The sequence below is a fragment of the Antennarius striatus genome, chromosome 20 (assembly GCF_040054535.1).
Source record: "Antennarius striatus isolate MH-2024 chromosome 20, ASM4005453v1, whole genome shotgun sequence".
In the NCBI taxonomy this organism is placed as follows: Eukaryota; Metazoa; Chordata; class Actinopteri; order Lophiiformes; family Antennariidae; genus Antennarius; species Antennarius striatus.
This window is the reverse complement of record NC_090795.1, coordinates 16,342,501-16,370,123: the sequence shown is the minus strand read 5'-3', so window position 1 is coordinate 16,370,123 and position 27,623 is coordinate 16,342,501. Positions and strand designations below refer to the sequence as shown.

Genomic DNA, 27,623 nt, shown 5'->3' with positions numbered 1-27,623 from the left:
CGGTAAAGTCTTATGGTCAACCGATTCCAGCTAAGCGTACTGAAGTTTAGAGACGTAGGTAGGAATATCCTTAACAATAGGCAGAGATTTCAAAAGGTTACCAAAGGTTAAACTCTATGCAATAGCTCAGATGCATTGTGCCACACCAGGCCAATAAGAATTCTATGTAAGAAACACACCCACATGCTGTGGGTGTGTTTGTTACATCCCGCTTCAAAGCGGTTATGTATTGTAGCTGTCATTGTTCGTGTGTTCATCTGTCAGTCAGTCCGTCCGTCTGTCCGTCCGTCCGTTAGGATGTCCACCAAATATATTCGCAACCGTTGTTGATAGAAAGATGAAACAAAAAGCACAGCAAAGAGGATGAAAATGAGATGATGACTTTGACCTTAAGAAAACTAGGTCAAGGTCAAATATCAACTTTTGTACACTCAGGAACCAGATAAGATAAAAAGACGAGGGAGAAGGCCAGTCAGTGTGAGAAAGACCATAAATCAAAGCTAGTGCTTGACAAGCTATCCCAGCTGAATGTGCCTGACTCCATGTGCAGGTGGATCACAGACTTCCTTACAGACAGACGGCAGTTCGTGAGGCTGGGGAAGCATGTCTCCGACACCCGGACTATCAGCACTGAATCCCCTCAAGGCTGCGTTCTTTCCCCTATGCTCTTCTCCCTGTACACTAACTGCTGCACATCTGGTCACCAGTCTGTCAAACTCCTGAAGTTTGCTGATGACACCACCCTCATCGGTCTCATCTCTGATGGGGATGAGTCGGCCTACAGAAGTGAGTTGGACCAGGTGGTATCATGGTGCAGCAGGAGCAACCTGGAGCTCAACGCTCTCAAGACAGTGGAGATGATAGTGGACTTCAGGAAAGACCCTCCTGCCCTCCCCCCCGTCATCATCTGTGACACTCCAGTGACCCCTGTGGAGTCCTTCCGTTTCCTGGGCACCACCATCACCCGGGAGCTCAAATGGGAGCAGAACATCAGCTCCCTCACCAAGAAGGCTCAGCAGAGGATGTATTTCTTGCGGCAGCTGAAGAAGTTTCACCTCCCTGTGAAGCACTTCTGGCTCTCAACAGGAGCAGACGTCTTTCTTCTGTCTCCTGTTGTCGCTATCTCTCTAACTAAAGACCAGATGGTCTCTATGAAAGAATTAAAGAGTGAGTTAAAGAGCAACTTTGATAAGTGACTTTGATAAAAAGTTGGAAGAAAAGCTAAAACCAGTGCTAGATGTCTTGGAAGAAATGAAGGAGAAAATGCAGAAAGACATTGATGAAAAAGACCGAAAAATTGTTGTCTTGGAACAGGGACAACAAAGAATGGATGACTTGGAACAAAGCATTCATATAAATGATGTGTTCATCACTGGAATCAAAATCAAGCCGAGGAATTACAGAAATGCTATGGCTAGCGCTGACATCGAACCTCTGGAGCAACAAGTGAGTTCTCAACTGAGAGACCTGGAGATAACTACAGATCCGGACCAGATTGAGACGTGCTACCCATTACCATCTGGAAGTAGGAGACCACCTGCAGTGCTGATAAAATTCAACAATCGTAAACACAAGATTGCTCTTCTGAAACAAGGCTTCAAACTGAAAGGAGAAAATGTCCACATTAATGAGAATCTCACTAAAAAGAATGCTGACATCACTAAAAAAGCTCGACAACTGAAGAAGAATGGGCTGATCGACAACTTGGACGAACAACTGCAGGATCTTCATCAGAACAAAGGGGCTTTCTCCCAACCAGATGAAAACAATGGTGATCAGGAGTGCAGAGGAGTTGGTGAAATACGATCAATAAAGACGGACAAGAATTGTTACTCCACCAAAGATCAGTACAACAGAGTCACTTCAATAGTGGGAGCTCTACAATTTTGGACACGTCAAGTATTTCATGGAACAGTCGAAAAAATCAACATCATTGATGTCAGAAACATGGACTAATGAACAAAAAAACAAACAAAAAACAAACAAACAAAAAAACAACATGTATTTGTGATAACATGGGATAACATTAACTTGAGACTTTAAAGAGCATGTTGATATCTTTTGACAATATAATACCATGTGAAACTGTTAAAGTGTCTGCAACAAACTGGTTAATTCTTTTATAAACACTGTACTGAAAGAGGTTAATATGATCATTATATTCTTATGGAGAACACTGGTAAGGTCAACTTCCTGTTTGACTATCCATGATGTTAACAAACCTTGTGTTCCTAGGAAGAATGTAAACATGGTTATACTCTAGGGTAAAGGTTAATATCTGGAAGTGGATAAGGGTATGAACGTCTGTCAGAATTCAATGTATGAATTTGTTGAAGACTTTTAATGTCTGAGTTTGTTGATTACATATTCTAATGAGAGAGATGTTTGTTGGTCATTTAGGGGACGGGAAACTTACAAGCCAATGGCTTCTACCCGTTAACCTTTTTTTTTTCTTTTCGGATGTTGCTGATGATGTTTCAACACTGATAAAAGTGAAATATGTTGTAAATAACATGTCTGGAAAGAGGAAAAATGAACTGAATAAATAAAAAAATAAAAAGATGCTGGTGAACTTCTATGCTGCCACCATTCAGTCCATTCTCACATCCTCCATGTCAGTGTGGTTTGCTGCAGCCACGGCCAGGGACAAGGCCAAGCTGCAGCGTGTCATCCGTTCTGCGGAGAAGGTGATCGGCTGCAGCCTCCCACATCTCCAGGAACTGTCCGACACAAGGACCCGCAGTCGTGCAGCCAGGATTGCTGCTGACCCCTCTCATCCCGGCCACAACCTCTTCCAGATCGTCCCCGCTGGCAAGAGGCTACGGTCCATCCGGACCAGGACCTCACGCCATAAAGACAGCTTCTTCCCCACTGCAGTCAGCCTCATGAACAATGCCCCCCCCCCCCAGGTAACCGTCCGCCCCTCACCACTCTGCAAAGACACTTTACTGTTTGGACTTCTTTTCTTCGCCTGCAAACACCATCCTTATACAGTATCTAAACTCACCGTAATGTGAATTGCAAGAAGTTTTTCTATTCCTATTCCTCATTCACTATTGTTATCTTCCACCTTTCAATCCACCGACACCGCGTCAAGTTCCTCGATAGTAATTTTCACTGTAATTGGCAATAAAACCTTTTCTGATGCTGGTTGTTCATTGCAATATTTCTCTAATATGCTGTTAACCCTTAAACTGCTCAAACATTGTTCTACCGTGGAAATATTTGTCAGATTGCAATTGCTCAACAATTACTGTAAGAAATCAGATTTCAGAAGTTCAGAAGTTCAACATCTGCTTACAAAGAAGTGTCTATGATTCTGTAATGAGTCCTTATAAAGTCACAATGAAAGAATGAAATAGTTGTTGATGTGAAAATGTCAGCAGCAACTTGACAGGGGAAAACTGAAATTGACACCGAGGGCAATTTTAAATCAAGTGTGATTTTGAAAAGGTGCAGAAATTACCAAAAATCGGTGTCTTTGAAGTCATGATGGTCTTCTACAGTTTTCTTTTGCTCAAATACTTTTTTTTTTTCCTTCATGTTTGATCCTGGCCTATAAGAACCTGACTGAGGCTGAAATAAGGCTCTCAGGGCGTCTGAGTGAAAAGCTGTTTCATGATGTAACTCTTAAAGGTGAAATCAACCAGGAAGAGGCCATGGTGTGTTGGATGGCACTGTCACCTCAAAAGAAGGATCTGGGTTCGATTCCCAGCCCGTTCTATGAGGAGTTTATATGAGTTCCCTGTCCATAGGTTATCCCCAGACATTAGATTAGATTAGATTAGATTAGATTAGATTAGATTAGATTAGATTAGATTAGATTAGATTAGATTAGATTAGATTAGAGAGGCCTTTATTAGTCCCACAATTTGCAGCGCCCGGAATTTCCCCCACCTAACCCTAACCCTAACCCTAACCCTAACCTCATGACCTAAACCAGCTGGGATTGGCTCCAGCTCCCCGTGACCCATCTTATAAAAGCTTCCCGTTTGGACAACAGTGCAGCTCTCTGTCACACTAATGAGATAAATGTGGATAAACACATATTTTTTGACACAATACATTCATTGGTGGTTTGGGAAATCTGTGAGAACATCAGCAATATTTGGCGTTGCTTGGGCAATGTAGTTTATTAAGATTCCTCTTGTTCTTTTTAGTGTTTTTCAAGGACAATCCTCTGAGGTCATCTTTGCATCGTTTTTTATTCAGCCACTTTTTTGTCAGGTTTCAGTTTCAACCCAGGCTTTGAGAGGAGTTGAGGTGCAAAGATTCACATACCTGCTTACTGATGGGAAACATCACTCCTGTTTTAAGACATGGGATCACTAATACCAGTACAATGTTCAAAATGCCTACTTCCTGCATTCTTATGTTCTATACAGCATCCAAGCTATTTTGAAACAGGATGACTACATACCATAGGCATACAGCTATAGCTTTTTTGTGAACAAATATGAATTGAGGGTGATTTCTAATCACCATCTGTTCTCTGATAAGGACAAGAGCATGAGCAGCACCTCAGACATTGACAGCTGCACGCCTGTCGTGTTGCATTTTCTGGTGTAACCATTTGCTAGTGAGATACCCACGCCTTCCATTTGCATTGGGCATTGTCATTTTAGTAATCAGCAGCTCCTAGCTTTTCTTATTTTTAGGTGAACTAAGTAATATATGTGTTGTGTCTGATCTGATCAGAGCAATAAGCAGTGAGTGTGTGATATGTGAAGGGTCTGTTGAAACGAGTCCTGGCCCGTTACCAGCTCGTCTCTTTCCAACAGATGCCTCAGAAGAAGGGTATGACCTCTAAGCTCTACAAGCTTCTACATGCAAATACTGTAATAATAATAATAGAATCACAATTTAATACCGTGTATTAAATGAGTAATATTTCTACAGCATAACTACACACTTTACTCTATGTTTTATCCAAAGGAATCTTTGAAGGCTACTCTTAAATACAGACAGGGTGTCTTCCTCCTCTGCTGGGAAAAGGTCTGCAGGGAGCGATTGGTGTTCTCCAGGATCACTCTGGCAGTTTTTGTTTTTTTTTGCAAAAACACTTTAATCACATTCAAACATTTTACAATTTTACATTAGATGAATGTACTAAAGTGCTTCAAAAACAATAAAAACCAATAAATAAAAGGAAATGCAATTTAAAAATCAGTGCATTATATCAGGCTTTGGACAAGGTTCTCCTCTCTTGAATTGTCTCCACAGAGTCCATCCACAGAACCCGTTCTGTGGATGAGTCTGTTCAGGCGTTCCAAGTCCCTTTTCCTGACACTACAACCCCAACACACGATGGCGTACGACAGCACACTGGACACTACGGACTGGGGGAACAGGCAGCTCAATTTCTTCATGATCTCTTGGCACCGAAAAACCACAATCCCCTGAGTGATTCACAGAGTTGTCTTTAAAAATGTCAGTGTACATTTGTGTATGATGACATTAAAGACATTCAATTATCTTCTATTCTATTCTATTCTATTCTATTCTATTCTATTCTATTCTATTCTATTATCATGTGACTCCTCTTCCATGACAACCCGCCCATAAAATCTGGATTACATTGGTATCATCATTAGTTTGAGTTCTTTTAGATTAATGAGATATATACAGTATATATATATATATATATATATATATATATATATATATATATATATATATATATATATATATATATATATATATATATATATATATATCAGAGAACAGATGTGTGTGTGTGTGTGTGTGTGTGTGTGTGTCTGTGTGTGTGTGTGTGTGTGTGTGTGTATCAGAATATACATACTAGATCTTTTGAGATGTTATTGCCTCATCATTGCCCGATCACTGTAGCATTACCTATGAAGTTGGGACACAAACCTCTTGTCATTGCCCCTCCAGTGCTTCCACCACCATACAGCGCACACCTCTGAGAGGCAAACTGGAGGGCAGTGGGGAGCTGACAGTGGGCATGTCAGTTCAGTCTGGAGCATTGCCGAGGCGCCCTTGAGCAAGGCGCCGTCCCCCTTACAAGTGACTCATTTGGGCGCACTGTTAAGGTGCTGCCCGCCACTCTACCTCCCCATGCATGCATACAGGCCCCTTATGTGTGTGTTTGTGTGTTCAGGGCCTGTACCCACACATAGTATATCTCACCATCAGTGTGTGAGGATACAGGGCCTTGGGACTGACAGTATTGCTGCAGTATTTTGGCCCCACAGCTTGTCCCACAACACGGCATATTGACCCCTGAGAACAATCTTTCACCTCAACACTAATGAAGACTGAAGGCTGATGCCAAGATGTCTGAAGAAGTAACACCCCCAATCTGCTCTTCTTGCAGAAACTTGTCTTTATAACAAACAGTTGTTCAGCTTTATCTTACCATAAATGATGATAACACCCAAATATCATGGATTTGTCTTTCTTTTCATGTTTTTTGAGTAATCCAGTAGAAAGAGAAAAACAAATGCAATACTTCTCTGGCAGAGGTAATCCGTTTATCCAGACTGTCATGTATGTTATCTTAAACCCGCTCAGGCAGTGTTTTCAGCCCCAGAATGCTGCACCTTCATTCTGCACAGTCTGTTTAAACGCATGAAGGTGTAATAGTGCCAGTTTGTTCCACCTCTGTTGTGCGTTTGTGACACCTCGGGAGGTCGTAACAATGCCGTCTGTCTGAGTGAAGCTCCTAGCATTGTGGAGCAGGTGTGTGATTATTATAATGTGTTCGGATGTACAACCTACCCTGGGACATTTACCTATGCAGTAGCAGCAGGAAGTCAGGATATTGGAAGACCAAGCATAAAAGATGGCAGCTCACTGTGTAGCTTCCCTGTTGAGTTGTACATCATTCACTATGAACACATCACCAAGCTGGTGTTGTGACGCCAAAGGCTGGTCCAGGTCGAACAAACCAAAAGGGGAACTGGTTTGCCTGACTAGAATGTTGAACGGCTTAACTGCCCAACCCACTGGTGCAAATTTTGTGCACATTTGAAATCTTGTGTTTTTATCATTTTCACAGGGGGGGCTTGGATTTGAAAAACCTTCAGAAATAAATAAAGTACAATTTTGTTTTCCCAGGAAAATTAATTTGGACATTTTATTATGTTCGTCTTAGCACTGCATTGTTTCATTTCATAATTTAAGTTCTCTTATGCTTGTAACAGAAAACATTGAACTGGGCATTTCAATTTCAGTGCTACGTAACATCTTCTTACATTGAAACTCAGTACATTCCAAGTACACATACAGATATGGCTGCAGATTATACTGATGTTTAAACAGGTTCACAACATCATATACACTTAACCTGACTGTTCACACTGCAGAAGTAAGTACAAGTGTGTTTATAGTATATGTAACTAAGTAGAAGATGATCATAACAATAATGATTTTTGATTCTATTTTGCTCTCTGTTTAAGAGCAATGTTGCAGCCAATGTTGCAGCGTTTTTTGTCACTGAGAGTTTTCTCTTCACTTTCATTTGAAACCATCACTCTTTGATCAGAGGTAATATGACCAAATGGACTCGGAACCTCCGTGTATTAAAGGAACACCTAAAAGTGCTTTAAGCGCTTTTAGGGAAAATAACAAAATAAATATTTTGTTGCTATATCGCAGAATTTCATTTTGCGGGTGGTCCTGGAATGCATTAACCGCGAGTAATGAGGGATTACTGTATACTTAATTAATATTAATCAAGAGATGGAATCCTGAACAGCTTGTAGCCAACATAATCATCTGATGGTGCTTTTTCTAGAAAATGCAAATAGTTGAAAACAAGCCTGAATCTTTGTGGTTGTTTGATCTGCACCAGAGTTTGATCAGGAACCAACCACAGTCACTGAAATTAAATGGCAAAGAAATATTTTATACTGAACTTGTTTTATTTTGGGTCAGCAAAACAGCAAATGTTATCAATGTCATAAAGTTGTTTTTATGGTCTATACTATCAACAAAAATGACTGTAATATTCGAATTAAAAATGTATTTACATATATTTAATGTACAGTATAATATTGTTCAGAAAAAAACAATCAAATTCAGAAATACACTGTTATTATTTATTTTAATTTGAAATATGTACAATTTCAAGCAAAAAGTCCAATTCATCTTATTAATGAACATTGTGGGACATAAATAAAAAAATGTATATCCAATTTAAGGTATAATGATCTGATACATCCTGATGTATAAAGTAAATATAATAAATGAAGACAATGGCAAAATTAAATAAAGTAAAATGTCAACTCAAAATGCCAAATTGACAAATCATATCACCACCTGCACTGGAAAGTCCATTTACACATTATGCAGCGCATCTATAGACAGTTTCTGCTAACAGCTTTAGGAGACGGTGTGAACACTCAGCAATGACAGATTATGCATAGAAGAGCTCAAATGTATAGTTTTAAACATTCCACTGATACTGCACTAAAACAAGTCACTGTGTTAAATGTGTGACTGGACTCAACAAACTAAAGCTTACTCAGCAGCAAAAGCAGAAGTATCATGACGTTGATACAGACCTAATAAAACTAGAAGTAGGACTGAGTAGGAGAAGAGACAACAAAACATGATGCATAGCCGACCAGTTTGAAGCCCACATTGTTTTTCACATTCTGTTATATACTTTTTGTTTTCCAGTACGTGAGCAGAATCACAAAAAAAACTTTCCAGAAACTTTTGGGGGAGGCCAAGTTTTCTTTCCTGATTTTAACGATGTGATCCAAAGCTCTTTAGTTTGTTGCGTCCTGATAGGCTGTTTTTTGTTTGTTTGTTTTCTTTGTTATTCAAGTTTGATTATTTTTTTTGTTTCATATCTTTCAAATAATAAATGCCTTAATATAACATTTTTGACACAATAAGATTATGTAAAACCACTACTACGTGGAAGCAAAACTCGAAAGAATTGGAGCCTGCGTTTCTCATAATGTAAATACGAACATTTTTCATCAGTTTAGCAGGTTATTGGTTAGATATTGTGTCACTCCATTTGATTTATGGACCATAATCAATGGATTGATGCATTGAGGAGGGATCTTTCAATGGAACCTCACTGGAAGCCTCACTGTGACACAACACCTCCAGTGTTAAATAGTACCATCTATTATTATTAATATTAATAATAATAATAATAATAAATGATGATGATAATGATAATAATAATAATGATACGACTAATAATGCTGTTATTATTATAAGTATTATTTGTATTATTATTATTATTATTATTATTATTATTATTATTATTTAAAAAATCTACATAATAAGGCTTTGACAATGGCTTAAATGTTAAAAAATGTAATAATTGTATTCTTTAGTCATCCCACAATGCACGGGTGATACATCAGGGGTGTACTCCGCCCCTCAGCCAGTCAGCTGGAATGGGCTCCCACAGCACTTCACTGCTACACACACCACCCACAACAACTGCTACGAGGCCTGATTTGACAATCAACTTTAGAGATTTAGAGCAACAGACAATAGTTTGGACGCTGGCATCCTGACACTTGAAATCCAAAGAGCCATTTTTTTTTATTTCACTAGGAGGTTGGACAGGTTCCAAGTTTGTCATAACTTGTTTATCTTATTGCTGTTAACCATACTGGCAATTTTATGTCAGTCTTTTTGAGAAACTGGGACTGATGCCATTTTCCATAAATCTAACACTTTTTGTAACTGACAATGGAAATGCAGTCTTCTGAATTCTTGACAAAAAACATTTGGTTTGGCTCTTTTCCTGTTTATTCCATCCTTCTTCACAGGATGGTGACTCGTCCTTTCCTCTTCAGTGATGGACATTTCCAAAGACTGAAAACTGCGACGCATAGAGGCTCCTAAGGGTGAATTAGCCTCTCTTTCAGGAGAAAGCTGAGTGAAGCAGTGGCAAATCTGTTCTCCACTCCATTCCACCCCACTCTACTCCAAAGGATCTTGAAATTCACACTTAGCTGGGCTAGATGTTGTTTTACCCTTTCACCGGCTCCATCTATCTTTCAATACAGACTGAGGGCAGTGAGAAAGCCGTAAGTGGTCCTGATAGTATACTGGTTTCCATGCCAACAATAGTGGCTATGAAGAGGGAGGAGGGGTCACCAGTTGTCCAATGACAGGATATCATCTCCATGTTTGGGGCCTGAAGGGGACCCAACATCCATTCAGGGTACCAGAGCTGCCTGCATGCTCCTCTACTCCACAGATAATACCTGAACTTCAGCCACTGGTGTGTGAAGGCAGTGTGTGTAAAGGCAGTGTGTGTGTGTGTGTGTGTGAAGGCAGTGTGTGTGAAGGCAGTGTGTGTGAAGTCAGCAGTCAATTAGGTATCATTTAGGGGCTCAGTGGAGAACAGTTCTGATGGAACTGGTCATGTTGCAAAGAACCCATTTTCCATTAGTGGAAGGTATTTTTTTAAACTGAATCATCCGTCATGTGTTGTGGTTAGCTTCGTCTCTCCTGATCCGACATGGATCAGGAGAGACGATTATTATTACTAATGATTATTATTATAATTATTAATAATATTAGAATATAGAAGAAGATAATTATTTATATTAGCACTTTTGTATTAGCTAAGCAAAAGTGCATAGATAATACAAAGTCACAATTCATTTTTTATTCTGTTTGTATCCACATGACCAATTTAAGAACTTCTTAATATTTTAATATTGGTATTCAGCACATCCTTGACCATATTTTCTATGTGAATAATGGAACGCATTCACCACAGAAGTTTGAAGTTAAACATCTGACAAACATGGCTCGATCAAAAACAGTGCAGATAAAATCTAATTAATCACAACTGAGCAGCAATTAAACTTAAAAGAAATCTGAAAAATAAAATTATTCTGAATTTATCAAGAGAATTCAATCAATAACAGCAAATTCAAACAAAAGCATTTTAGAACAAACAGAGGCTTAATAATAATAATAATAATAATAATAATAATAATAATAATAATAATAATAATATTAATTTAAATACAGTCACATATATTTTAAAAATAGAAAGGAAGGATTGCCATGAGAACAACTGTGTAAATCTGCAGGCGAAGTGATTGAAGTCCATTATTTTGAGAATTTTCGACAATACGCACACATGGAGAAGAAAAATGTAGAGTAAATCCTTATATTATCAGCAAACAAGAAAACAAAATATGATGAATTTAAATGGATTATGACAGGATTCTTACAGCCAGGAGTGTCACAGTGATGAATTGGTCCAAATGTTGCTTTCCCAATAGGGGACAGAAATAGGCTTTTCTACCTGAGGGGATTACATGCTGGATGCATCAGAAACAGGCTGATGGTGAAATAATGCATAACCAACTAATATGTTTGGAGTGATTTCATATAAGACCTTTCATCACATGAACTTTTTCTTTTATTTTTATTTTTTTATATATTACCTTTAACCAGATGGCATAACCATGAGCTAATCTTCACAAGACAATAAAAAAAAAAATGTTGTGCTGCACCCTTTCATTCAGATGTATCCGAATCATTGTCAAGGAACGTAGCGCACATTTCACATAAATTGTAGATACAATCGTTTCTCTCAGGCAGAAGTGCACTGGAGGCAGAAATAATCTCCGTGGTTGATATAAACCTCATTTAGTGAAGCGAAGAGAAGCACAGCTTTCAGGCGCAGCTGATTCTTGTCCACCTCTATTCAGAACATGCAGCTATATGCAGTTATTTTACCACATTCTAGAATGAATTAATGCTACAGCTTGTCATCAGTAAGAAACCTCAGATTTACACGGTATATATTTTTGACATATGGTCCCACAATAAAGCTTCTTAAGCTTTATTAAATTTGCATAGGCTTCCTTTTTTTTAATAATTTAAATGTATATGTTTTGTTAAGAATTTTTTTTCCCGTTATCTGCTGGTGAGGTTAACCTTGTATTACTTCGTGTTTTCAATAAACAATGATATAAATAAGGAGGTATTTTTTTCATTTTATTTGGAAGCCTAATTCTCTAGGTGGCTGAATAAAAGTAAAGAGTGATATATCAGTGTGCTTCTCATCTCAGCCTGTTATTTCAGCAGACGCAGACACTTGTGATCCTGATTTCCATTCCGGAATACTGAATCAATGTCGTCCAGTTCAGTTTAAATCAACCAATGAGGTTGTTTCTTCTCCCCGTGCAGCCGTTCTGCAAACAAGCTTTGTCTTAAAAAAAGAGCCAACAGTCACACACATCACTGTGAATCACCCGTACAGTGATTCCCTTGGGACTTTAAGTTAACAGCAGCTCCTCCCGCCCTGCCGTGTCATCACACATTGGGTCCTTTGCTGTAATATTCCCTGAGGTTGTATGACTGGTAACACATGGAGACATCACAAACCCCCGGGAGTCCTGGATTTCCCCGTTTACCAGGATCTCCTGGCGGCCCTGGCTTTCCAGGAATTCCCTGGTTGCCCGGGTGACCAGTTCCATCAAAGCCACGAGGACCCTGAATCCCTTCAGTCACAAGAGACAAAAAACATTCCTCATGTTAGGAAAGTGTACATTTATAGAAATAAAATAAGAAACAGGTTAATAAGAGGCCGTTTTCCATACCTGACTGACCAGGTGGTCCTGGTGGTCCGTGGTAACCCTCACCTTTGCTGCCTTTGAGTCCTCTTGGACCAATTTCACCTAAGGGCATAGATGTTGCTCTTAAGATCAGAGGTTCTATAAGTGAGCTATCAAACGGAGAACCGTTAGGTTCCCCTTCAGCAGTTTATATCATTACTTCTGATTATTTTCTTCATCACTCAGTGTGGCAGAGAGTTCTGAAGAAAACCAAACCCCACACAATCTGACTTGGAAGACTTTTCTTCACCTGGTAAGTTTCAACTATCTGAAACTCTGTTTGAAATGTAAGCTTTCTGCTTGAACTCACATTTATCTTTCAGTCTCGTCCCTCTAGCTGACACCTCTGAAGTTATTGCTCTCCTGACCCGCTGGGCGGAAATAATATACAGCAGTGAAGTGGTCGGGTTTGGCATCTTTTACAGCTGATTAGTTGCTCCTTGTTTTAAAGTGGAGATAAATCAAACACAGCTAATTGTGATGGGCTTGCTTTCGCTTTTTGTTGTCTTTTGCTCCGCTGACTTCCACTGATGTTCGCTTGTTTAATCATCTTGTTTTATAGGGTACAACGAACATCAACGCATCCAATTTGCTCGTACTTGACACTGTTTTGATTTTAATCCCTGATGAAAGCAGTAATAAATTTTTGGTCCTCACTTTGTTTGTGAAGTTTTTCTTGTTATTTATGTCTGGTTTCAATCCGGCTAAAGAGGCTTAATGAAAGATTTTTGTCACGGTTTCAGGCAGTGGATCAGACTCTACTACCTTAAAAGGGAAAATTCATTATAGATAATGTAAATCTGTCCTAAGGTGTTGATTATTCCCTCAAAAACATATTACTTTATGGGTCATATTACCTTTGAGGCCCTCAGGACCCTGCATTCCAGGAGGTCCTGGGTAACCTGAAGTGCCGCTCCTGCCGGGGTAGCCTGGAGCGCCCATGGACCCTTTAGGTCCTGGTGGTCCTGGCTCCCCGGGGGGTCCCTTCATATTTTGGCAGGGCTCACATCTAGACGGAGAGCTAAGACTCTGAAGCAATGCTGGGAGTTGATCTGCAGGGCACAGACAGAAGTAATCCATTAGTAGATAAATATTACGTCTTTAAGCCTTTTATGTCGCTATCTTCAAACCTGACATTACATAATAAAAAAATTCCAACCACATATAAAAACCTTTATGTTCATTTTTCACACGTCTGTGAAACGTTTGAGATAAGATTCACAGGTTTTCTGCCGTTAAGCGGCACACCATCGGATTGGTAGCCAGTCTGCTTGCTGTGTTCATTCATGTCTTTCCATTCTACTAATTACACCCCCCCCCCACAGCTCATGAACCAGAAATCAATCAAGGTCATCCATAATAGAAGATGTTCCACTAAGAGCTGCACCCATTTATTTTTCCAATATATTATCTGATATTCACAGTATCAATGCAAATTCGACAAAATAGCTGCAGTAAATGAAGTAAAACCATTCTTGTATTGACTTCTGGGTAGAATCAGATTTTAGTTCCAACTTTTTGATGAGTCATCATTTCTTTTTGCAGGAAAGAAAAGGGATCCAAACGATCGTCATCCAGCATTATCAGATATAATCAGTCTCATACTCTGAGCGAGTATACAACTACCTGTTCCTGTATCCATCTAAGTTATCTGTATCTGTATCTGTACTTCGAATGGGCGGGACTTAAAGCGGATGTGGTTATGGTTTGACCGGAAATGGGTTGGGCTTAAATTGGTACATTATTGTAGGTCTGAAAATTATATGTATTGATCAGAAGTTATGATCATTTCCTTTAAGTGTCAGTCATCCCAATAAAAATGACAAATATTTACCTGTGTCATTAATTCAAAAGTAACACAAATGTACTAAAATCTTCCTCATATTAAACTATAAAGACATAAAGCCATGTAAAAGTAGCACGAGGAGGAAAACAGGCTCTTCATAATTGGGCTTGGAATCATGCTTTCATGAACGGTTGTTGAAGCTTTTCATTAAAGGTGACACAAGGACGTAAATAATATTTAATGACAACAATCATGAAGATTCATAAAAGACTCTTGGATGAAAACAATATTTTTTTTATGGCCACATACTTCCTTGAGGAGCTGATGAGGAGGAAGTCTGAACTAGAGAGCCAAAGGGGTGTTGTTGAGGCCCTGGGATAGCAGATTGTTACCATGGTGATGCTGGGCTTTTAGAAACATTACCAAAGTGGAAAACATCCATTTTGTTTTGTGATGAAGATATGCACCAATTAATGACTGAATAACTAATTTCATTTGCATTCTTAATCTACGGATTCTTTACATAATGACATATTTAACATCACAGGAAAAGTTTTTACTTAAGTTGTTCACCAGATGCCCTAGTTTATCTCTAGTTTATTAGGATCAATGTAAATAAACTGATTAAAGGAACTCTAACGTTTGGTCCTCTAAGTCTGAGTTATCTATTAGCGTTGCTGGTGTGTGCTGGTTTTCAGAGCGTGTACGGAGGAACACATACTTACTACGCAAAACATCAGCGCAAAGCTTTAGAAGATGCTCATCTGAAGGAGGCTTGCCCTGCAACACAAAATTACACTGTTTGATTTATCCGAAGGAACTCTGGGACTGGAAAACTGTTTTTTCTTCAACACAACTTTTTTTTTTCCAATCACTGATTATTTAAGAAAATATTTCAATTTGATCTAAATAGCATTTCAGAGGAAGTTTTCTCACAGGTTTCCCTGGATACCCTGGTTGACCCGGTTGGCCTGGCAACCCATCCTGGCCTGGAAATCCTCTGAGACCAACAGAACCCAAGTGGCCTATGTCCCCTTTCTTTCCCTCTGCCCCCCTGGGACCCGTGTCACCGGTGACTCCTTTCTGGAGAAGCAGGAGAGATGAAAGAAAATATCAGTTTGCAGAAGAATGGAAGATGAAACTGCAGGGATTGACAACAGTGTGCGATTCTCAGCGTAAAGATCGATTCAAGGTCCCTAAACATTGCTTAACAATTGCATGAGGCTGCTCTGTGTGACTTTAGTAAGATCTTCTGTGATGGTCAGTACAAAAGTACAGGAAATGAATACACTGAGTGTGTGTTGAATTAACTAGTTTACTGTCAAATGTGCAGACTCATTATTAACAAACTAGAGTTAAAGTTTGTCTTAAGCCACATTTTCATCGCATGGTACAAATTCTAGTGAACCAGACTGTAGTCATCACGTTGATTTTGGCATCAGCATCAATCATTATCTACTCATTCCTGCACCAGTGCTAGTTAAGTTGGTTAATTTTCTTTGTCCAAAACACATTTCTGGAGCATCGCAGAAACCAAACCTACATCAGCACAGTATTCTAAACAAATGAAGAAGATGAACTCTCAAATTCAACACAAACCCAGAGACCCCAAAAGGAATTTAGCTCTCAAATTTAAGGTGGATATTTTCCCCCTTTTAGACATTAGCACCTTGACCAGCTGAGAAATGTGTGTGCATGAGTTAAATCACACACAATGAACAAGGCTCTGTAAACCACAGTAATATGCAATATGTATTTCGACGGTGTGACCTTAAACTTTCTTAATGACCTTGTCTAGTGGCACTGGTACATGCTGAAGCCTGTGCACACACTGAATGACAAGCTTTCAGTGTAGTTGCCAGAGTTACCATGGGTTTTCACATTGGGTGAACTTCTTTTGATATTACTACTTTACTACAGCTAATAAAATATGCAATCTTCTAATAGTGATCTTCAATTGAAATGGCAACAGGCTTTGGTTCACGCACTTCTTATCTATGACAAAACCTTATTTTTTTAAGTGAATAATATTTTTGGCAACAATAAGAATGTAAAGTGTGGCTTAATAAATATTCAGATGATCCAAATGTATTTTCAACTCTTTCCAGCGCAATCGTGAAGTCAGGGAACACAGTGCGAGTTTATTTAGTTTCATTTCACCACTAAGAAAGCCTGTGTCTCCACAATGGTTGATTCCACCGAGGGCATTTGATCGTCCTGATGCATGTGTCTTTACAAATGAGGGCTTTTGTGATGTAGATTTTTGCCCAGGTGGCCAGATCTCTCCAAGCCTGTAGGCATCTGCTCTCTACGCCCTCTATGGCATCCGTGCAGACTTGACAGGGCTTCTGACTGTGCCGCAGAATAAGACACAATGGATTATATCTAATACCGCTAAGTCTAATTTGACAAACCTCTCCTTTTCTTCCCCTGGGTCCCACTTCACCCTGTCGGAATAAAAAGAGACAGAAAGCCAGGAGGTTGGGGAGGAAAGAGAAGAGAGACAGCGAGACAGTTAGAAACATGTGCTTACATATCAAAGGCTCAGCTAGTTTGTCAGAGCAGATGTACACACTACCCTGCATTACTGATGCAGAACCTGTCCTTTTATTTCTTTTCAAACTGGTACATTTTATTATTATTTTATTGTTTTCTCTGGTGATTTTTTTTTCTCCTTTGCTACTTGCTATAATGTCATGAAATGAATCTCAGGATCTCATCCAGTGTTAACACCAATTTATGAAGAGCTCTTTGTGAAATGAAGTGCAAGGACAAATTTCAGTTCATCTTTTCATCCATTTTTTTCTGTCTTAGTAAGTTTATTTAAGGTTATCTCAGAGAAGTAGCAAACAAACAAGACCAGATTTATTTCTGGTTTTTGTTTTTTTTAAGACACTTTGTAGAGTATATCATGTAGAGTATATCACCGCATTGAAAAGCTTCCTCTTTGCGCATTAGCACGCTGCTTTACATTCAGGCAGAGATAAAGAGCAGCCCAGAACCTCACTAATATTTTCTATGGAGGTTTGTCAGCAATGATTCTCTGCATCTAACAGAACGGACACACTTCAGTTTTAATCAGCACCATCTGCACTGTCCGCACAAGACGCTGCACTCGTCATCCATCTCTCCATTATTGTTGACACGTGATCCTCCTGTTCTGGTTCTATGTTTAGAATACTTTACATTTTGTAAGTACTTGTGCTGCTACTCAGAGAGCTAACAGATATGGATGACATGGATAGATCAGTAATTCACCTCATCCCAGCTTCACAGCTTCACCTCATCCTAGACCTTCAGTAGGTAGTCACGTGATGCTGTACGCACAATTCTATTCCCTGATGGTATCTGGAAGTGCACTGTGTTCCGTGCGCAGTGCACTTCTGTGAGACACAAAAGTGCTTTAAACAGTCTATAAGAGTGTGGGAGAAGGTGGTTTATAATATCAGTATGGGGAGGGTTCATAAACGTTTAAATTGCCCTAAATAGTAAAATAAATAGTTTGTCGCTATATTGCGGAATTTGGTTTTCGCGGGTGGTTCCTGGAACGCATTAACCGCGAGGCACGAGGGATCACTAGTTTTACTTTAGTTCAGTTTATTTGAAGGGGACAATGCAGTTTCATAAAACACATGATTATACGAAGTTAAAAAAAGTCAGAATTATCCAGGAGGCTAGTTTTCATCTGTAGTCCCCTGGCCACGATGTATGAAGAGCAGTAAAATAGTAAAATCAGTAAAATACATCTACAATATAGTAAACAATATACACACACGTATCACAGCATAACATAAAGAGAAATGGATGAGCTTTTAAAGGGGGGGGGGTCCTTACTATCACTAACAAAACGTTATCAATGCAAAACTTTAGTCTTCTGATTCAGCCACCAGATCTGATGGTTCACTGGTTTACATGGAAAGCTCACATTTTTCTTCACAAATCTCCAAAAACATCTGAGCTGTATTGAATATGAAGGGGGGTGGGGGGGGGTGATGAAGACAGGAAAAGACAAAACACCATTTCCTGAAAAACAGTCGTCTTTATCTTAATGGGTAAGTAAGAATGAGGAAGTGTGTCATATTCATTTCATCAGCAGCAGACTTGTGATTCACTGCCGATGCATTAGCCCTGAGAGTGTGTCACACACACACACACACACACACACACACACACACACACACACACACACACACACACACACTGGGCTGCTCTCCACACACTGTGGAATTACAGAGTGTGAACATTAAGCTGCATACTGAGACATTCAATCGTTTTATCTGTCACTGGTGTCACAGGCACACACACACACACACACACACACACACATACACACACGCACACACACACACACACAGCTTTGAGCACCATCTAGCAACGTGTAGATCGATTCCTGCTTACCTATTATTCTTAAACGCTGCTTCATTAAAATGTATCAATGACTCGGCTTGAAAGCTGGAAATGGCAGCTTCACACAGCACCTCGTATTAATATCATTATGTTTGCTCATTAGCAGTTATTGATAAGGATGATAATCTCAGCATGTACAAACATGTTAAATCAATTATACAAGCGTCTCACTCACTTTGCCAAGCTTTTTTTCAGACCTCGGTCCTGAGATAACAAATTGAAATGATTTGGAATGACATCATTGAGTTTAGCAAACAGCAGACTAGATGATATATAACACTGATCGTTGCTTCAGTACCTCTGCCAAGGTAGTTACGTTTTGATCCGTGTCCATTTGATTGTGTGTCAGCGAAAGCGACTGGCACAGTTTCCACGTGCTTCAGACGGAAGGAGCGCAGGACGGCAGAGAACTCGTTTCAGTTTGGTCCGGATCCAGAGATTAGGAGATCAGGGAAGTTTTCCACACTTTCTCGATATATTTTCTCTTCCAAGCAATACATCTTCCAGGTGGGAAAATCATTTGCAAAAGCCGGTATCTGTCATACTGTATATTTTGGATTTATCAGATGACTTAAAAATCTGAAACAACCAACAATACACGGAAACAAGAAGGACTCCATTTTTCCAGCGTTTCAGAATGTCTGATAGCTTCAGAATACATAAAAATAGACAAGTTTGTCCTGATGCAGTTTTAAAGACACGGTCGTTGTCATTCATGAAGCTGTTGGCAGGGTTAAAATGAAAATATGACCTTATATCCAATTTTCATATTTAATCATCCATGAGCAATGTCTGTCCTCACTCCACCTGTCAGCTGCTTTCCCCCACCATCTGCTCCCCCCACCATAGAGACATGACTATGGTCAACACCTTTAAACATAAAGAAAAGGAACTAATGAAATAAGTTTAAGTCCTTTCTGTACGGAGTTTGGATGATCTCCTCATTTCTGTGTGGTTCTCTCTGGGTTCTCTGGTTCCTCCCACCTCCAAGAACGTGCAGCTAAGGTGAACTGATCACTCCAAAATTATCTATAAGTGTGAGTGAGAAAGTGTTTGAGCGTGTTCGTGTCTGAAATGATGGCATTTTGCCTGAAAAAAAAAAAAAAAAGAATTGCCCAAAACAGTCAGCATTCAGAGCTGTTAGAAGATGGTGATGGAGGTATCACTCATTTTGTTGCTGAATTCCATCCCGCGGCCGATGAGCTGGCACAACCCCAGTTTGCAGAAGGAGAACTGAAAGCTGCAACAGAAGCTGAGCAACTAGGACTACATTAGTATGAAACAAACAAGCGGTGTCGCGTTAGGTGTGTATTCTTTTCAGAATATTCTCGCTGCAGATCTTTGTGGTGGAAACCTGAGCTACTATTTAAGCCATCAAGTTCCATCATGAAGGACTTTCTGATAACAACTGAAAGTGATGAAATTTCAACATATTAAATACTATTGAACTTGGGTAGTCCACAGCTTCACAGGATTCTCTTCTGTCAGGCTCTAACCTGACCTCCTCTTCTACTCCTATTTGTTTGTCTGCTCAGAGGACATGATATTTCCAGCATAACTCTGTAAAGTGAATGTTGATGATTTATTAAATGCTCTGCTTTATCTTCATGCACCAAGGATCTGAAAAAATGGTATTTTCATATGGTTGTTCTCAGATTATGCCAACAACGACTCGACATCTCCTCCAATGAGATTAGCTTGATGAAGTCAGTGAAATCATGACGTCTCCCCGGTGAGAGTCCACAGATTTCCAGGTGTCACATTTTTGGATGGTGTTATTTTCTATTTTGTGAAGCTGTTTTTTTTTTTTTTTAATCTTTTTTATTCTTGCACTTCCCTGTTGCATACTTATATTGGTTTAGTATATTCCTTTGTGGTATTTTTTTTATGTTTTTCATATGCTGTGTGATTCTAATCTTGTAAAGCAGCTTGTAAATCCACTTTCAGGTTTTATTTTGGCGGATTTTATTATTATCATATATTTTGTGATAAAGTTTTATGGTGACTTGTATCATGGGCTTTATGATATTAGATAGACTTCACAAAAAAAAATTAACTCAACTTATGAACCTAAATTAGGTCCTTGTGAGTGAGGACGGGCCAAGATGTTCCCCCTCATCCTCGTGCCCTTGTGGGGACATTTTGTGCTTTTTCTGAATACACTAGCATACATAAGGCTCTGCTAGCAGAACCTGCCCCCCAGTGGAAACACAATGAATGTACACTCACTGCGACACCAGGAGCACCTGGCTCTCCATCTCTGCCTCGCTCTCCCTGCAAAGAGATACATCATGATTAAGTGAAGGTTTGTGCGAGTTTGTTTACACACCCAGTGGTACGGCTTTTTGTGGTGACTGTGTGTATGAGCAGGGGTGAGATTGAATGTTTACACCAGTGGTGTGAGTCGATTAGGTGTGTGTGTGTTAGTGTGTGCTGGGACATATCTTCATTCTGTGTGTGTGTGTGTGTGTGTGTGTGTGTGTGTGTGTGTGTGTGTGTGTGTGTGTGTGTGTGTGTGTGTGTGTGTGTGTGTGTGTGTGTGTGTGTGTGTGTGTGTGTGTGTGTGTGTGAGAGAGAGAGAGAGAGAGAGCGCGTGTATGTGTGTGAATGTAGAAAAGGTCATGATTACCACTAGCAGCCAATAAAAGAAGCCTGGGCAGTGAGGGTATAGGAATTGGTTGGTGGTGACCTTTAACAAACCAGGCTTTTTACTGTGTGTGTGGCTTTCTGGCTGATTAAGTTGCTCTGTAACACACTGTAACACACTATAACACACTAAACCCATTATAACACACTATCATACACTGTAACACACTATAACACTCTACAACACACTGTGACATACTACAACACACTGTGACATACTACAACACACTGAAACACACTATAACATATTATAACACACTGTAACTCACTGTAGCACACAATAATACACTGTAACACAATGTAACTATAGTACACTATAACACACTGCAACACACTTACACACGGTAACACACCATAACACACTATAACACATTATAACACACAACATACTATAATAGACTGTAACTCACTGTAATATAACATTACGCACTGTAACACACTGCCATTATAATACACTATAACACACTGCAACGCAATGTAACACACAAAATAATACTAACACACTATCATACACTGTAACACACTGTAACACTCTACAACACACTGTGACATACTACAACACACTGTGACATACTACAACACACTAAAACACACTATGACAAACTGAAACACACTAAAACACATAATAACACACTATAATACACTGTAACTCACTGTAACACACTATAATACGCTATAACACTCTATAACACACTATAAGAGACTATAAAATTCTATAACACACTATAACACTCTATAACACACTATAACACTCTATAACACACTATAACACTCTATAACACACTATAACACTCTATAACACACTACAACACTCTATAACACACTGTTCTCCTCTCCCAGTTCATTCAGGTTGTCACAGTTTCCATTAGTGTGTAAAATGAAGTGGCTTTCTTTAGAGCATTAGAGCATTGCTCACATGGTTTGTTACCACAGCAGTCACTGTGCTGGTATGGGGGGGGGGTGTAGATGACCATGGAACAGATGACCCGCACACCTGTGGAGGCTCCATTACACCTAAAGGTATGAAGAGGTCTAGGAACATCCACAGCAGTCAGATATCTTTTCATGTTGCTGTTCCAGCAAAAACATTGAAGCTTCACTCAGTCTTCCAGCTCTCAGTGAAAATGCGAGGTGCTTCATGAAATGTCAAACATGACCGTGGGGAGAAACTGAAGTTGTGTATGAAGTGAGACCAGGACAGCAGCTTTACTGAAGCGTTTTTCAGAGAAAGGTCCAGTGTCGCAGTTTTCTCTTAAAATGATTGGTTTGTTTTAAAACTCCCTGTAGTTTCTAGAGTGTAATCCTCGTCTCAAACATCAACATACTGAATGGATAAATGTTAATTACTCCCTCTTTTGAGTTGAGCATCTTGAATCTGTAAGCATCAGCATCTGTCTGACACAGGTGCAGAAGCTCCTGAAACACGCTAATGATGTTAGCTCAGAGGCTAGGTGTGTGTGTGTGTGTGTGTGTGTGTGTGTGTGTGTGTGTGTGTGTGTGTGTGTGTGTGTGTGTGTGTGTGTGTGTGTGTGTGTGTGTGCGTTAGTGTATAGATAAATAGACAGACAGACAGACATATAGTGGTATCTATCTATCTACTGTATCTAAGAGGATGGAAATCTGTGCAAACAGCTAAGCCTCATTAAAGTTAAAAAACAATAAAATTAATATAATTATAGTAAATAAGAGTCAGGTCTAAGTAAACTGTTGAGCTTCACCTGGAGCTGGAATTCATGTCAGATTATTTCGTCTAATCTGGGCTTGCTCTAGCCATTCACCACGTCGCCACAGGCGTGTAAATTCCAGATTGGCTACAAGGTTTTTAGCCTGTGTAGCCACAGTGACGTTCTTATTTTTAGGAAAAAAAGGCTAAAACTTACAACTTTTTTGGCCTCGCGAAAATCCCGAGCGATAACAAACTTTTTCTCTTGCTAGCGCCGCTAATTTCGTCGGCGCATATAGGCGACGCAAATAGCCGAAGTGATCCGAACGCTCCCGATCATTAAATATGCACTCGGGTCATGACCTCCTCTCGTCCAATGAAGAACAAAAAGATTGTATTTTTCGAAAGAAATTAAGAATCCAGTGTTTTCTAGTAGAGTTTGTGTTAAAGTCCTCATTAATACACAAATGGTGAATGCCGAGAGGGGAGGAGTGGAGACAGACCGATCAGAAAGTAAATGAAAGATATTATCAATACTTGTTTGTAGTCTTCGACTTTTTACCCCTATGACCGGCAGGAATAACCAGCGATGATGTAAATGTGTTTTCACCTCGCTGGATATTTTATATGCCTTTTTAAATTGAAATGAAAAATCATGTAACCGAAATAAAAAAACTAAACTAAAATAAACTATGGCATACCAATGGTGTTGGTGGTGGTCAAAGTTAAAATGTCTTCTAGTCTCAGTAAAACTACCAGTAAACACTGAGTAATATTTAGTCTGACTGTATCTTCAGAGTGAATGGAAGTTTTCAATGGTTGAATCTCACATTCATTCCTGCATAAAGTAGGACAGAAATAAAGAGAGTTCAGCTTGAACTCTTGACTTTAGTGTATTTTTGTAGGTGAACTGAACAGAAGATTTTGCCCTCAGAATGCAGGAAAACAACCCCATTTTCTAAAAAATTTCCCGGGGGAGGCACCCCGGACCACCCCGTGGGGGGGGTAGCCCTCCACGCCCCTTCGCGACGAGCGTTGGTCTTCCGCGCGCTGCGCCGCTGTCTTGGACACGGAACGTGGCTTTTTGTGGCTTCCTCAATTCTTTTACACTGAGCCACAGTGGCTCCATCATTCTAGCTCCTAGTGCAAGCCCAGCTGATGCATTTATAAAAGTTTGGAAATGTTAATTACTGTATGTCAGGAGGATGTTCTTCATCTTCCTCAACTTATTTTTATTGTTACAATTATCATTAACATTGCTGTTGCTCAAAAAACTTTATTCTATTTTATTTTTGCTAATCACTGTTTGCGATCTCATCAGCTGGACCAAAACTGATCCAACCATTGGACTATTAACTCCTTTACATATAAACATGTCTGTATGACTCTATAGCAGAAGTAGAAAGAGATACAGTACACTACCTGGCATCCTTTAAAGCCCGTTTCTCCTTTATGGCCCTAGAAACACAACATCCAACATGAGACCATCACTACATTGTGACGTCTGGATAACAACATCCTGTTTGAGGATTTCTAACAGCTGACAGCAAACTGTACAGTCTTCAAATCAGGACTGCTTGAGGTGAAGGTCCTGCTTGTGAAGTATGAAGGTCAATCTCCAGGACCATCACAACACAACGTCATCCAAGCATATATGAATTAAACATTAACAAACATGCACAGTGCTGTTTTAAGATGCAAACCTTTCCACAGGATGACATGTAAATGAACCAGCTCCTGACAGCCAACGCTATAAATCATTCATGAAGCATTATTTCTGTTGCAGACTTCATCAAGTCCAATGAAAACATGCAGGTCATTTAAATGATTGTGTTTTCTTGTGTTCATGTGATTTCACGTATGAACTGGTTCTTACCTTGTGACCTTTGAACCCTGGCATCCCCATAGTGCCTGGCTGACCTGGAAACCCCGGCTCTCCCGTTGTACCCTGAAAAGGTTAAGGGTTTATTGATGTTTGGATGATAATGTATGTGCATTTAAGAAAAATGAAAGATGTACCAAACATGTACTATTTAAAAAACATGTACCATCTGAATTTCTTTTCTTTTTTTTTCGAATACTAATAGTTTTAATTCAGGCTAATCCAAAATAATATAGGACACCTGCAAGCATGTTGCATGAAGATATGTGAAGACTAATGAACAGCAATCATAACAGTAAAGATACAAAAACTGCATATTGGAAAGAGTTCATGCCCACGAAATGAATGTTCAGTTCAAGAATCTTTATTTAAGGCATTATTTGTATTTTTTTTTTTATTGTTATTAGGTTTAGTGTGATGTTTATTGCTATCCGTTAATGTTTTCCCAAGGTTGTTCCTCAGTCTAGGATTGTGGATTTCTCTGTAAACTATGATTTTTATTTCACGCTCTGAAAATCCAGAATTATTAGTAGTCAACTAGCAAAGGTAATAGATGTGTAATAAATGAAATGGCATTGCAGGAATGTAATTTATTGGCAGATGGGAGAGTGCTACATTTATTCTAATGGGGAAGGTCATGTCAACAGCAGCTTCTAAGAAAAGTAACATAAGGGCAGCCTGGAAAACAGAGTGTGTTTAAAGGTTTCAACAAAAAATGTTTTTGCTGCTAAAAAAAAAAAAGAGGTTGTGGTTAAAAAAAAAAAAGATTATCAAAGACTAGTGTGAAAGAAAGAGGGTATTGAACATCCATTGATGGATCTCATGTAGATTTACATTTACAACCAGCCTCCTCAGGTCAATCAATCTGGCTCCTGTTCTGCAGGCCTGGCTTTGCAGTGATTATTGATTTTAAGGAGAGGAGGTCTGATGTACATCTGCTGCTGGGCCACACCTGAAATCCTGTTTGCTTTGCTTTAACAAATGTATTTCCTTGCCAAGAGATCGATGAGAAGATCAGCATCACTCTCTTTTCTACGTATCAACTAGCCATGGATTCTAGAGCATCTTATTACGAAGATAAGGATTGTTGTTTTCTGAAAAGAATTCTACATAAATTGAGGTTTAAAAGTGTGGAACCATTGTGTGTGTGTGTGTGTGTGTCAGTGTGTGTGTGTGTGGAGACCCTCACCAGACAGCTGGGTGAAAAACACTGTTGATCCTTAAATAGTTTATATAACTCAACGCCAAACACCACAAATGGAGTTTGAGTCTCATGACATATATTTTGAATACTTCCAGCCGCTCCAGTTGTTTGCTGTGTTCTTGGTTTGTTTCTGTTCCTGTCATGTTTGTATTGTTTCTCCGCCCTGGTGCCTTTTTATTTCTTTGGATTTGTTCCTTCTGGATATTACTTGACCCTTGCCTACCTCAGAATTCTCTATACAACTAAATGCCTTAGTTTATATTATTAAATCCTTGAACTGGCCAAGGTTTGTATCTGCACCCTGGAATGTTTCATATTCCTATTTCTAGCACAACTGTGACATGTATTCCTTTTCTATTTGGAGAGAACCAGACCCAGATGACCTACACTAGTCAACACATTCATCTCACAAGCAACACATAAAACAATGTAAATACATTTTTATGTTTATCATTTATCTAATGTTAGTATGTATAATGGTGGAATTATAGAAAATACATCAATATAAAACAAAATGAAAGACATGAAGATGCAACGGAAGACGGAAAACATAATTAAAAGAAATCATCTGAATCTCCACTCACCTTCTGGCCTTGTGGACCACAAGGACCCGACAATCCTGGATCTCCATCACTTCCCTAAATTAAACAGACACACACACACACACATACACACACACACGATATGTGAATCAGTTTTCCTCTAAATGTAATCCCGAGCATAAATCCTCAGGCTCTATTTTAACTAGCACAAAGCACACAGATCAGAGAGGGCATGTCAGGGTGTCGCTGCTATTTTCACTCATATAGGTGCAGCGCTGGAAGCACAAAGAGGTTCCCTGAAGTGGACTATAAATCACAGCATGAGGTGATTAATCATATTCCTCTCAGTCAGTCCCATTACAGGTCCTTCCCCCTTGAACAGCTGTGCAAAACCCAGATCGTATGAGAGCGGCGCATCACTGAAAGCTTCACAAATTTAGGGGATGTAAAACTGTTCTGTCCAGTTAGTCAAACTGTCAAAAGGCAGGGTTTACATGCAGAATCTAGTCTTGTGTTTTTTAAAACTAATTTTTTTATTCTTTGTGATGTCCGATTGGATTTTAATAGGTGCGGCAGAACAAACAAAATTGTTTAACAAAGTAAAAGTGGGAATACAGCTACGATTGGTGATTATAAGCATTTTGGTGTATTTCTCCATTAAATTACAACATATTTAATAAATGTCACACATCCTACATTTCACATATTCACCATTCACCTGTACCCATTTACAGCTGTGTACACCTTAAAAGTACACTGAACTTGAGTAATGTGGTTGTATTTCTGTCCACCTGCTGCTTGTGTTCTGACTGCTTTAGTTTGATCAGCAGGAATAAAGCTTCATTTTAATACCGGAGGATATTTCACATTAAAAGCCAAAGCAGTGATTAAATACTCGGCACATTT

The 27,623-nt window shown here is 39.3% G+C and overlaps 1 protein-coding gene across 1 annotated transcript in view; it reads right to left on the bottom strand.

The window, feature by feature from the left end:
- Positions 1-10,544: 10,544 nt before the first annotated feature.
- Positions 10,545-27,623, bottom strand: part of si:dkey-225n22.4 (collagen alpha-1(XXI) chain) — a 52,011-nt gene continuing 34,932 nt past the window's right edge. The window contains exons 24-33 of the mRNA XM_068304598.1: positions 26,760-26,813; positions 24,966-25,037; positions 24,512-24,547; positions 21,010-21,054; positions 16,788-16,820; positions 15,310-15,456; positions 15,099-15,153; positions 13,445-13,639; positions 12,573-12,650; positions 10,545-12,473 (exon numbers count right to left, since the gene is read on the bottom strand). Coding sequence (XP_068160699.1) covers positions 12,286-12,473; positions 12,573-12,650; positions 13,445-13,639; positions 15,099-15,153; positions 15,310-15,456; positions 16,788-16,820; positions 21,010-21,054; positions 24,512-24,547; positions 24,966-25,037; positions 26,760-26,813 — 903 coding nt within the window. The 3' untranslated portion in view covers positions 10,545-12,285. The remainder of the gene's footprint in view (positions 12,474-12,572; positions 12,651-13,444; positions 13,640-15,098; positions 15,154-15,309; positions 15,457-16,787; positions 16,821-21,009; positions 21,055-24,511; positions 24,548-24,965; positions 25,038-26,759; positions 26,814-27,623) is intronic.